This window comes from Coenobita brevimanus, chromosome 113 (assembly GCF_032717465.1).
Source record: "Coenobita brevimanus isolate Jiangsu-jjx chromosome 113, ASM3271746v2, whole genome shotgun sequence".
Lineage (NCBI taxonomy): Eukaryota > Metazoa > Arthropoda > Malacostraca > Decapoda > Coenobitidae > Coenobita > Coenobita brevimanus.
In genome coordinates this window covers 2,300,831-2,313,985 of record NC_137066.1, presented here as the reverse complement: position 1 = coordinate 2,313,985, position 13,155 = coordinate 2,300,831, and the positions used below count along the sequence as shown (strand labels likewise).

Sequence of the window (13,155 nt, the reverse complement as noted above, 5' to 3'; positions counted from 1 at the left end):
TTGTGTTGATGGATAATTGAGAGTTTACCGTATTGCGTTATCCATTACAGCAAGAGTGCTAATTTGCCTTTGTTGTGTTCTTAGCCTCAATAAATAACACAGCAACTGCCTATCAAAGTTCCACTGCTGCCTCTAGGCTGATTTCCCTGTTCCCTCTAATTTACAGGTACCAGTTATTTATAAGTTAGAGTTGTGTTCCACAATATATCTTTTTTCATAAACAATTGTAAAGTTATGTGGAAAGACAGACTGACAAATGAGGAAGTGAAGGAGCATTGTGGTGTGGATGTGATAGGAAGTGTTAGGAGAAATATATTGAGGTGGTTTGGCCATGTGGAGAGGATGGAGAGTGAGAGATTAACAAGGAGAATGTATGAATGAGATGGAAGAGGGGAGAAGGAGGGGGAAGCTAAGGATGAGATGGAGGGATGGAGTGGAGAGAAATACGAGGGGGGTGTAAGCTGGGGGGAGGGCAGCAAAATGGTGAGGGATGATGATGATAATAATATTAATAATGCTAACCCTGACTAATGATGATAATGTTGCTTTTTTCATTTCCAGATTCCACGAAACACACGAATGCTGTACCTGCACGCCTATCAGAGTTACCTGTGGAATCTTGTGGTATCACGTCGCATTGAGAAATACGGCATCACTGTTCTGCCTGGAGATATTGTGCGCAACGTCAAGGCCAGCGACACCAAGGATGACGAGGGTAAGGAGATGGCTTTCAATTCAAATCTGTGTCCAAGTATGAAAGACTGGCTAGGAGAGCGACTGTGAGTGAAGTGGAGGGGGGGAGAGGATGGGGGAGACATAACTTGTCCCCCAAATAACAAAACTCTTCCACACACTCGAGAGACTTACCAGCAAGTTCAATCCTTTCACGCCTGACAATCTCCATATGCTCTCCCCGACACATAATGAATCATCATCATCATCATCCAGACCTTTTTTCCCACCAACATCCAGGCAGCAACATCCATGGTTGACATTTTGGAGGACTTCGGACATAACGAATAATCTTTCTGTCTATCTATCTATTGCCAGACGCCTCAATCCCGTTTGGGGTGGTCACAAACAAATTGCCTCCAAGTCGCCCTGTCCCCCGCCATCTCACTGCCCTGCTCCCAACTCACACCCCCCTCTCTCATATACCTCTCCACCCCATCCCTCCATCTCATCCTCGGCCTCCCCCTCCCTCTTCCCCCCTCCACCTCACTTACACACACTCTCTTCGTCAGTCTTTCACCCTCCATCCTCTCCACATGGCCAAACCACCTCAGTGTGTTCCTCATAACGCTTCCTATCACATCCACATCCACACCACAACGCTCCTTTATATCCTCATTCGTCAGCCTGTCTCTCCATGTGACTCCACAGGCTCCTCTTAAATAACTCATTTCCACTGCTCTCACTCTTGACTTGTGTCCTTCCAACAACGTCCAAGCTTCACTTCCGTATGTTAGAGTTGGTATCACAATACTGTAATGTAGTAACTTTTTCACTTCCATGCTCACTTCCCTGTTTCTTATTACTGCTTTCAAAGAACCAGCAACCTTTCTTCCCTGCTGTACCCTTTCAAGCACTTCACCCTTCAAACCTCCATCCTTACTCATCACACTACCCAAGTACTTAAACGTACTCACATTTTCCAATTCCTCACCATCCAACCTCGCTGTACATTCACTGACTTCACCTCTCTCAAAGACCATCACTTTAATCTTCTCTACATTCACCTTTAGATTCCGTTTCTTACACACTCTCTCAGACTCATCCACCAAGCCTTGCAGCTCCCCTTCGTCTTCACTCAACAACACAGTATCATCTGCAAACAACAGTACAGGGAGTTTCCAAACACTATCCTCTCTCACCAGGACCACTCCAACATCCACTACCCTACCTTGTACCTCTTTTATTACCCCATCCATGTACAGATTGAACAACCATGGAGACATGACACATCCCTGCTTCAACCCAACTTTCAAAGAGAAAAATTCACTTAGTTCACCATCCACACGCACTGCAGCCTTCACACCATCGTACATATTCTTCACAGCATTCAACAACTTCCCATCTACTCCATATATTCTTAACACTTTTCACAATCCTAGTCTATCCACCCTGTCATATGCTTTCTCCAAATCCATGAAAGCCGCATACAACTTCTTTCCCTTCTCTAGAAACTTTTCCACTAAAGATCTAAGAATGAATATCTGATCTACACAACCTCTTCCCTTCCTAAAGCCTCCCTGTTCTTCTCCAACTAATTTCTCTGTTCTTTCTCTAACTTTGTCAATAAGTATCCTACCATACACCTTTCCTATTATACTAAGAAGACAGATGCCCCTATGAATACCAAACACTTCTTTTTCCCCTTTTCCTTTGTACAAGGGAATAATTATACCTGACTTCCAATCCTCCGGGACTCTACCTTCCTCCCAGGCCAATCTGCACATCTTCCACATCCATTCTACTACTATCTCTCCCCCATGCTTCAGCATTTCACCACACACTCCATCAATTCCTGGGGCTTTCCCTGATTCAACTTTTTTCATTGCTTCCACAACTTCTATCCTACTGATTTCTTCCTGTCTTCTCACCTCCCTCCTCCCAGCCATTCCCCAGCCACTTATAATAATAATAATAATAATATGATGATGATGATGATAATAATAATGATATATTTTCCCTTACCAGCCACCACAGCAGTCAACGATGAAGAGGTAGAGAGAGACAAGACAGAGGAGGGAGAAAGCAAGAAGAAGAACCAAGAAGACAATACGATGGAGGGAGATGATGATGAGGAGGAAGAAGGGAAGGGAGAGGAGCAAGAGGAGAGTAAAAATCCTGAGAGTGAAGGGAATGAGTGTGAGGGAGAATCGGGAACAGGGGAGGAGAAAGAGAAGGAAACGGAGGATGGGGCGGATGAAGAGGGCAAGGAGACAGGGAATTCCGCTGCCTCTGCTACTGGTGAAGGAAGCGGACCCGGTACAACGTGGAATTTCCGTTATCTGAGCGAAGAGGAGGCACAAACCACCGATATAACTGAGGTGAGAGGGTTTGGGAGGAAGGATGGGACTGTAGTGTATTGGTGTTGTGATGAGGAGGGGTAGATTGAGATGGTTTGTGATGAGGAGGGGTAGATTGAGATGGTTTGGCTGAAAGGATGGGACTGGAGTGTATTGGTGTTGTGATGAGGAGGGGTAGATTGAGATGGTTTGTGATGAGGAGGAGTAGATTGAGATGGTTTGTGATGAGGAGGGGTAGATTGAGATGGTTTGGCTGAAAGGATGGGACTGGAGTGTATTGGTGTTGTGATGAGGAGGGGTAGATTGAGATGGTTTGTGATGAGGAGGGGTAGATTGAGATGGTTTGTGATGAGGAGGGGTAGATTGAGATGGTTTGTGATGAGGAGGGGTAGATTGAGATGGTTTGGCTGAAAGGATGGGACTGGAGTGTATTGGTGTTGTGATGAGGAGGGGTAGATTGAGATGGTTTGGGAGGAAGGATGGGACTGGAGTGTATTGGTGTTGGGATGAGATAGTCTGATGGGACTGGAGTGTATTGGTGTTGTGATGAGGAGGAGTAGATTGAGATGGTTTGGGAGGAAGAATGGGACTGTAGTGTATTGGTGTTGTGATGAGGAAGGGTAGACTGAGATGGTTTGGCCATGTGGAGTGGATGAAGGATGACAGTTGGGTGCAGAAGGTGAGAAGTGTTAACGTTGGGGGTAGGGTTGTGAGAGGCAGACCAAAAAAGACCTAGGATGATGCCGTAGAGTGTGACCTCAGGGATAAGAGACTGAATAAGGAGGCTGCCAGAGACAAAGCAGTGTGGAGAGCCGCCATGAGGTGACAAAGGCCGACGCATGGTATAGAGAACTTTGTTTTTTTTTGTTTTTTTTTTTTTAAGATCACCATTTGCATCGTTTTCAGTTTTGTTGTCAAGTTTTTGTATCTACCCATCATTGTTTTTGGTCTTTCGTCTGTCTTTCATACACAACAGACCCTTGCTATATTGAATTAATTTGGGGGGAGCCAGATTCCATAAAGGCAAAAGTTTGATAAATATATAACTGAGAGGGTTGTGAGAGGCAGACTGAAAAAGACCTGGAATGAGGTCATAGAGTGTGACCTCAGGGATAATGGACTGAATAGGGAGGCTGCCAGAGATCGAGCAGCTTGGAGAGAAGTGTCATCAGGGGTAGGGTTGTTAGAGGCAGGCCGAAAAAGACCTGGGACGAGCCAGTAGAGTGTGACCTCAGAGGTAAGTGACTGAATAGGGAGGCTGCCAGAGACTGAGCAGCGTGAAGACCCGCCATTAGGTGATGAAGGCTGACACATGCAAGGATGTTGGAGTCTTTATACATGATACAATATAAAGAACTTTTTTTTAACATGTCATTGTTTTCATGATGATCAGTTTTGTTGTCATCTTTTTATATTTACAGTTCATTATTTATGGTCGTGTGTCTATTTTCCATATAGCACAAGTCAAATGGTCACCTGGTAGCACTCATATACCTTGCTGTGTTGTACACCTGTTCTCAAATAATATCAGTAAATCTAAGGTAAGTAAACGCCACCTCGTCCCTTGTCTTCCTTGATCTGGCTCTCCATTGATGGCCTGGTGCTTCAGTGCTTGTACTCCATCACACCCAAATCCCCTGGCCAATCCTTTCAACTTGTCCAAACCATCTTACCCTCCATTCAATTCCTTTGCATCATACTGTATCGTTTATGAAAGCTCCAACCTACTTGCTGGCATCAGCCTTGGTCACCCAATTGCAGCTCTCCATGCTGCTCAGTCTCTGGCAGCCCTCCTCTCAGTCCCTTATCCCTGAGGTCACACTCTATGACCTCATCCTGGGTCTTTTTCAGTCACCCTCTCACAACCCCATCCCTGATGTTCTCACTTCTCACTTCCTTCCTAATGCTTTCCACTCCCAGACATTATTCATCATCATCATCATCTGGACCTCCTTTCCCACCCTAGGGCAGGTTGAGCAGTAGCAGTGTCCAGACAGCCCAAGTTTGCCCAATCCAATAGGCCACGCTTCCGTTCACTCATCATTCAAGCCCCCGGAATCCTGGCTCTATTGGATACTGCTGACTAATATTATTATTACTGTATTATCATTATTATTATTTTTCCCAGGTGGTGATCCCATTACCAGGCTACAATGTTGAGTTTCCCCTCAATGAGATCAAGGATTGGTATTTGGAATTGTTGGAAGCTGATGGATTGACAGTTGACTCATTCAAGCATAAAGTCAAGTAAGTCTAACACACCTGCATCTATCTATCCCCGTGTCTATCCCCCAACTTACACTCCCCTCTGTCATATAATTCTCTGTTCCATCCTTCCATCCTCAGTGGACCTGCACTTCACTCAGTGGTAATGTTTTCTATTTATATATTATTATTGTGGTTTCTTGTACACCAGGAAACCATTTACTATGCTGGATGGTAACCATATAACCAAATTATGTTGCTTGATGGTTTAGTGGGTCGGATTGAGCCGGTGAAGGTTTATATCCAAGGGGTGGTTGGGGTTTATTACTCATGTAATGCCACTCAGGGATGAGTTAGGCTGGTCACTCTCATCTTAAATGTCAGGACCAACTTGCCTAGTCCCAGGCTGCTAAAGCTTCTCATGGGGTAACACAGGTTTAGATGATGATGATTAGGCCTATTTATTTATTTTCAGGACATTCTCTCTCTCTCTCTCTCTCTCTCACTTTTTTTTTTTTCCCAGAACCTTTGCTGTGGGTGGGATGTATCGTAAGCTGATCGTTCGTCCAGGCAACGTGTGCGGGACGACCTGTTACTATGACGACCACAGCCTGCCCCTCGTTGAGTCAGATATGGACATCCTGCGGCGAGTGGACCTCAAGAAAAACCGACTAAAAGGTAAGGTGGGGGGAGGGGGGGGGGGAAATAAATGGAAAGCTAGTGAAAAAAAAAAAAAAATGAAAAACAAACTACAGTAAGCTGGTGGAGAGAGAGAGGTAAAATTCAAGCTGGCCGATTACGATACAAGAGGTGGTATTATACAAGTGGGATGTGTTAATGAGGGAGTGCATGGATGGTGGAAATTTGTATAACAGATGGAAAAAGGAACAGCAAAAACTCACATGATGGACTGAAAAAAAGAATCACAAAAATTGTATAATGGATAAAAAAAAAAAAAAAAAATAGCAAAAATTTCTATAATGGATTGAAAGATTGGGAAACTCGTGTAACAGATTGAAAATAAGAATCGCAGAAACCCATATAACAGAGTACATAGCTAATGGGAAGAATAGGGTTAGGTTAACAGACCCTGCTGGCATCACCAAATTTAGGTTTAAATTGCACATTCTCGTATCATCTGTTACTCGTATAGCTGATGCTCGTATAAAGGGACCCGACTGTATTGCTGTTTTAATCCTTTGACAGCTGGGGTCGAACTAAATTGAAAAAAATAAAAAAATACTCTGTTGTTTGCCCAAATAGTATTCTCATTTCCACCAGAGCCTGCCTCTTGTTCACTCAGATTAGGGCAAGATACAGATGATATGTAGGAAAACAGGCTAATATGTTTTTCTTGTTTCTGACTAAGTTACAGATGTGAGGCTGATATGGCATGTGAAAGAAAAGTCAGGTGTGGAGGGTGATTGGTGTGAATGTTGGGGGTAGGGTTGTGAGAGGCAGATTGAAAAAGACCTGGAACGACATCCTAGAGTGTGACCTGAGGGATAAGGGACTGAGTAGGGCGGTAATTTGGGGACTTACAGTGCAGCTTTAAAGTAGCAGTAAGATGGAGGACGACAACTGGGTGTGGAAGGTGAGAAGTGTCAATGTCGGGGTAGGGATGTCAGAGGGTGGCTGAAAAAGACCTGGGATGAGGTCATAGAGTGTGACTTTAGGGATAAGGGACTGAATAGGGAGGCTGCCACCACATAACATGTCTCCCAAATAACAAAGCTCTTCCACACACTCGAGAGACTCACCAGCAAGTTCAGTCCTTTCACACCTGACAGTCTTCATGTGCTCTCCCTGACTCATAATGTGTGTGGGATGCAGTGCATGGACAGACTAAGAAATAATGTGATTTGTGAAAGATGCAGAGTAAAGAAGTTTGTGAGAGAGGATGAGAGCGTATTTAGATGGTAAAGCAAAGTGGAGAAGATTGGTAAGAAGACAGTAGTGAAAAGGGTATGTCTGAAGAAAGGAGGAGGCATGATAGGCCAAGAAAAAGGTGGATAGATATTGACAGGTATTCTCATCAGATAAGGAACTCCGTAACACCTTCTCCTAAGCAATTTGTGTTGTCCATTAGAGTTTACTGTCCTCTTTTGTGTTATGTAAATCCAATATCCCCATACACTGCATAAATAATGTACAAAAAGATACTAAAGGAAGCTCCCCAACACCTTTCCAAAGCTATTTATTTTGCTTATTTCACAAAACTGTCCTCTTCTTACAAAAGAATATTAACCAGCCATTTCCAAAAATAAATCGCTAAAGAAGAGGTGTTAGGGAGTTTCCTTACCTGAGCAGAATACCAGCCGTTGTATTTTGTATTTACTGATGTATTATTATTTTGTATCAGAGGGCAAGAGCAAAGCAGCCATAGTGGAAATGACGCTGCCACCCTCGTCCTATGCCACAGTTGCCCTTCGTGAGCTGCTCAAGATGGACACGTCATCCATGGTTAGTGTCTATCCATGTACCGTATCTATCTATCTATGTCTGTCTGTCAGTCTGTACTCAAATGCCTGTAAGGGGTGGCCACAAGCAAATCACCTCCATATCACCCTGATCCTGTCATTTCACTGGCCTCCCCCCAACATACACCCTCCTCTCTCATATACCTCTCCACTCCATCATCTTATCCTTGGTCTCCCCCTCCCTCTCCTCCCCTCCACCTCACTCATATGCACTCTCCTCATTAGTCTTTCACTCTCCATCCCCACGACGTACACCCTCCTGTCTCATATACCTCTCCACTCCATCATCTCATTGTCAGTCTCCTCCACTCATACACCTCATTCACATACTCTCCTAGTTAGTCTCTCACTCCATTCCCACCACATGGCCGACCCACTTACATTTCCTAATTCCATCAGCTTTTGTCGTTTATCATTTCATAATTCTGTGTGTTTTCTTGTTTGTTTTTCAAGTAATGTAGGAAAGTATTATTTTTCTTATTTTGACTGCTTCATCTGTTTATCATCTTTTAGTTAGGTCATGTGGAGAGGATGAAGGGTGAAAGACTGACGAAGAGAGTGTATGTGAGTGAGGTGGAGGGGGGAAGAGGGAGGGAGAGGCCGAGGATGAGATGGAGGGATGGGGTGGAGAGGTATATGAGAGAGGGGGGTGTGAGTTGGAAGCAGGGCAGTGAAATGGCGGGGGACAGGGCGACTTGGAGGCGATTTGTTTGTGGCCACCCCAAACGGGATTAAGGCGTCTGGCAATAGATAGATAGATAGTTAGGTCAGGTTAAGTTAATTGGGTAAGGTTAGGTCACCGTAGGATAGGTCAGGATAGGTTAATGTGCAGGTTTGATTTAGTTAGGGCAGAAGTTTAGCTTAGTTAAGTTAGATTAGGTTAAGTTTAGTTTGTTAAAGTTACACTAAGTTACATTAAATTAAGTGTGTTTAGGTGTAGTGTTGGATACAATAGTGATTATAAGTGTGTTTAGGTGTAGTGTTGGTTTCTGTAGTGATTATAAGTGTGTTTAGCTGTAGTGTTGGTTATTGTAGTGATTATAAGTGTGTGTAGGTGTAGTGTTGGATATTGTAGTGATTATAAGTGTGTTTAGGTGTAGTGTTGGTTATTGTAGTGATTTCCATATGCCGTTTAACCTTCCTTTTTGTGTACAGTTCCAGGCCACACTCAACCCTCCAACGCCAATCCCAGAAGACTATACCAAGAAGAAGAACTGGCAGCGAGACAACAAAGGCTCCTGGAGATCAAGAGGAGGACGAGGAGGGTGGAGAGGAGGTGATGGAGGGTGGAGGGGGGGAGACAGAGGAGGCTGGAGGAGTGGATGGAGGGGAGGGGATAGAGGAGGATGGAGGGGAGGGGACAGAGGTGGATGGAGGGGAGGAGGAAGTGATAGAGGAGGTGTGTGGTATCAGGGAAAGAGAAGGGGGGACTCTGCCTCAAGCTGGCAACAGCAGGGAGGAGGAGGGTATGGCGGGGGAGGGTACGAGAGGCAGGGAGGGGGAGGGGGAGGCTATGACAGACAGGGGGACTACTCGAGGGGCCGGGGGTGGGGTGGGAGGGGCAACAAGCGGCCCAGGGGTGGACGGGACAACTGGACGGCTAAAAGGGGCAAGTATTATTAGGATCAGGGGGGTAAAGTGGATGCAACGCCCCAGTCCGAGTCACAGCCAGGCTCAATCCCTAACAGATGACTGGGGGTGTTCGTATCGCATCATTCGCATCGTTCGTGTCGTTTATAAGGGATGTAAGCTGGTCATTTGCTCTATACTGAATTACAACGGCCCAACCAGGGACGCCAGCACTCACATGGATAATATTGGATAAGCTCATTCTATTTTTATTTGTGTCTTGGATTTGTGTGACGGCCTTTTAGCCTGTTGACGCTACTGTACCTTTAGACGTATTGTATTCAGTCTGGGATGGACTTTCTACGCTCCCTAACACCTCTTCCATTGCTGTTTATTTCTGGGTATGCCTGGTTAATATCCATTTTTGTGTCACGTATGCAGAGTATGGTGCTATGGGAAGGATTTATATAACACAGAACAGGACAGTAAGGTGTAATGAGACAAAGAAATCACTTAGGAAGAGGTGTTAGGGAGCTTTTGTAACTGACAAGGATACTGACCTTTGCACTGGAGGGGTTAGATGCAGCCCCATATTCCCGTCAATTACGGAAGCTCCCTAACACCTTATCCTAAGTGATTTATTTTATTTATTACACCTTACTGTCCCCCACTGTGTTACATAAATCCTTCCAATAGCACCATACTCTGCATAAATAACACACAAAAGGATATGAACCAGCCATAGCCAAAAATAAGTTGCTAAGGAAGAGGTGTTAGGTAGCTTCTTTAACTGACAAGAATACAAGCCATGGCCTTCATCACCGCATTGACGTTTGTACTCGACATTGTTTCTTTATTGACTTAAACCTTGTGGCAGCAGCAAATAAATAAATGTGAAATTCTGAGGCAGACTGGGTTATTCTTGTATTAGGCTATTCTAGTACCTTAGGAAGCTTACTTAACACCTCTTCCTTACTGATTTAATTCTGGTTCTGCTCTGTTACTATATTTCTGTGTGTTATTCATGCGATCTATGTTGATACTGAAAAGACATAAGATGCAAACTAGGGGATATCAATGAGTGGTGTCGAAAATAAATCACTAAGGAAGGGGTGTTAGGAAGCATACTTAACACCTCTTGCTTGTTGATTTATTCCCGATTCTGCTTCATTACTATATTCTTGTGTGTTATTTATGCAATCTATGTCGATACTGAAAACACATAAGAAGCAAACCAGGGGATATTAATGAGTAGTTTGGAAAATAAATCACTAAGGAAAAGGTGTTAGGGAGTCTCCTTACTGGATAAGAAGAAGTCTTGGGTTGATGTTAGCCTTGTGTTTCCACCCAATGATTATTTTATGACATACAGTAAAACCTCCCTTTATTGGACTAACTGGGGAGGAAGTGTGTTTCGATAAAGCTGGTAGCCCGTTATATCAACATCATCGGGACCTCCTTTCCCACCCTACGGCAGGGTGAGGAGTAGCTACGTCCAGACAGGCCAAGTATGCCTAATCCAATGGGCCACACTTCCATTCACTCATCAATCAAGCCCCCAGAATCCTGGCTATATCTGAAATGCCCAAAACTTTCACCACGTTCTGTAGCTTCACATAAACGTATCTGATAGAATCCGTTACATCCGATGGTTGTAACTGACTAATTGGGGGGGGGGGGAACCTGATCCGATAAAGCCGTTAGTCTGTTAAATCCGATGGTCTTCCTGAGGTGGGATATCAAGCACAGATTTGAAAATAAATAAGTACAACAGCGTATTCTAGTTCTGAAAATGTAAACTATACCCATTTTACACTAACTTGGCCCAGAATTTCACTCTTTTGCAACTTTGCATCCTTGTCACAGCACTTCTTCATGACTAGTACAGTATTGCTACAGTGTGTTATTACAGCTTAAGAATCACAGTGGGGGAGGGCAATTTCAGGCCAGGTTGGAGTAAAAAGGGTGGGAAACACATGTATTGCCACCCACTGCGCCCCATGTAAGGGACATTGTTTGTTTTGGCCAACGGATGTCTGCTGGCCTTCGTAGTGTCTGTTAAATCCAATATCCGGTCTCTGAAGCTATTTTAAATCCATTATCCGGTCTATTGAGATGTTAAATCCAATATCCAGTCTATTGAGGTATGTTAAATCCAATATCCAGTCTATTGAGGTATATTAAATCCAATATTCGGTCTATTGAGGTATGTTAAATCCAATATCTGGTCTATTGAGGTATGTTAGATCCGATATCTGGTCTACTGAGGTATGTTAAATCTGATATCCAGTCAATTGTGTTGTGTTAATTCTGATATCCAGTCTATTGCGTTGTGTTAATTCTGATATCCAGTCTATTGAAATCCATTAAATCTGATACCAAGTCTATCAACGTACATTAAATCTGATATGTGGTCAGTTTGGGTACCTGAAATCCAAAATCCAGTTAGTGAGTGTCCGTTAAATGGAGGTTTTACTGTATCCTCTGTGTCTATGTATATCCTCCTTGTGACTATATTTCCTGTGACTTATATGATCAGTGTTGTATCATATATCTTTGGTTTTATATGACATATACATGGAAATTTTCTTTAATTTGGTTTTTCCTTCCTCTTTTCATCTATTAAAAAAAGAAAAAGAAAAAAGGCTTGAATCATCTGTTTATTTATTATGTAGCATGGAGAGGAATATGAGTGAGGTGGAGTGGGGGGGGGGGGAGGAGGAGACTGAGGATGAGATGGAGGGATGGAATTGAGATGTATGAGAGAGGGGAGCAAAAGTTGGAGTGGAGAATGGAAGACTAACTAGGAAAATGTATGTATCATAAGTAAGGTGAATGGGGGGAGAGGGAGGGATAGACCAAGGAGTGGAGTGGTATATGAGAGAGGGGGGTGCAAGTTGGGGGGAGGGCAGTGGAATGACATAGGACAGGGCGACATGGAGGCAATTTGCTTGTGGCATTAAGGCATCTGGCTACAGAAAGATAGACAGATAATAGTACTGTAGGACAAGCATGGAACAATTAATACAAGTACAGTACAGTCCCAAGTTTTGCACATAATTGGTTCCATGAAAAGTACTGCAAACCTTGAAACCACTCACGTTATGGGAAATAGGTTAATTGGTTCTGGGTCCCATGCTAACCCCGTAAAAGCCATTTACGTGATGTACAATTTACTTATCACACCTGAAAAGAAACTGGTATTAATACAGCATACATAATAGGCCAGGACACTCACTGGGAAGGCTGGAGTGAGGTGCTTTGTGGAAGGGATGGGAGTGCAATTGCCCAGGCAGGTGGTGTGGCTGCTGCGCCCCACCACCCCTGGCATCTCTATCCTCCTCTGCCTCCGCCTCCCCACGCAGCACATCCCTCCTGTGTTGCATCTCTTCTGTCCAGTGCTGCATCTCTTCTGTCCGCTGCTTCAGCATAAACCCACACAACTCCTCACCCTCGAGCAGGTTTTACGTTTTTCACACCACAAACGGAGGGATATTCGCATATGAACCTGGTGTTTGGGAATATTCACAGTCCACTGCTAACCATGAAACCGTGAATGAAGACGATGCTAAACTTGGGGCTCCTCTGTGCTATACTCATTTCACTCTAAGCTGGCCTAAAACTGCCATCTCTCCATCTTGAAGACTGAGTCGTTGCAAGAGATTAATAAGCCTAGTGAAATATAATGCTAGTCACGAAGAAGTGCTATAGAAAGGATGTAGAGCCACTGAGCTGCGTGAAATAAGCTGCAAAAGGATGAAAATCTGGGCCAAGTTAAGGTGAAAGGAGTATAGGTGTATAAATGAGGGGGGAGGGGAGGGAAAGTACACATACACATAACACTCAGTAAGGCTTGTGATGTGGATGAT

At 44.0% G+C, this 13,155-nt stretch overlaps 1 protein-coding gene across 1 annotated transcript in view; it reads left to right on the top strand.

Moving 5' to 3' along the window:
• Positions 1 to 10,918, top strand: part of LOC145418337 (uncharacterized) — a 33,938-nt gene extending 23,020 nt beyond the window's left edge. Inside the window, exons 12-18 of the mRNA XM_080286778.1 lie at positions 562 to 715; positions 2,701 to 3,053; positions 5,161 to 5,279; positions 5,761 to 5,915; positions 7,600 to 7,700; positions 8,873 to 9,094; positions 9,272 to 10,918. Of these exons, the coding sequence (XP_080142904.1) occupies positions 562 to 715; positions 2,701 to 3,053; positions 5,161 to 5,279; positions 5,761 to 5,915; positions 7,600 to 7,700; positions 8,873 to 9,094; positions 9,272 to 9,340 (1,173 nt within the window). The 3' untranslated portion in view covers positions 9,341 to 10,918. The remainder of the gene's footprint in view (positions 1 to 561; positions 716 to 2,700; positions 3,054 to 5,160; positions 5,280 to 5,760; positions 5,916 to 7,599; positions 7,701 to 8,872; positions 9,095 to 9,271) is intronic.
• The last annotated feature ends 2,237 nt before the right edge of the window (positions 10,919 to 13,155 follow it).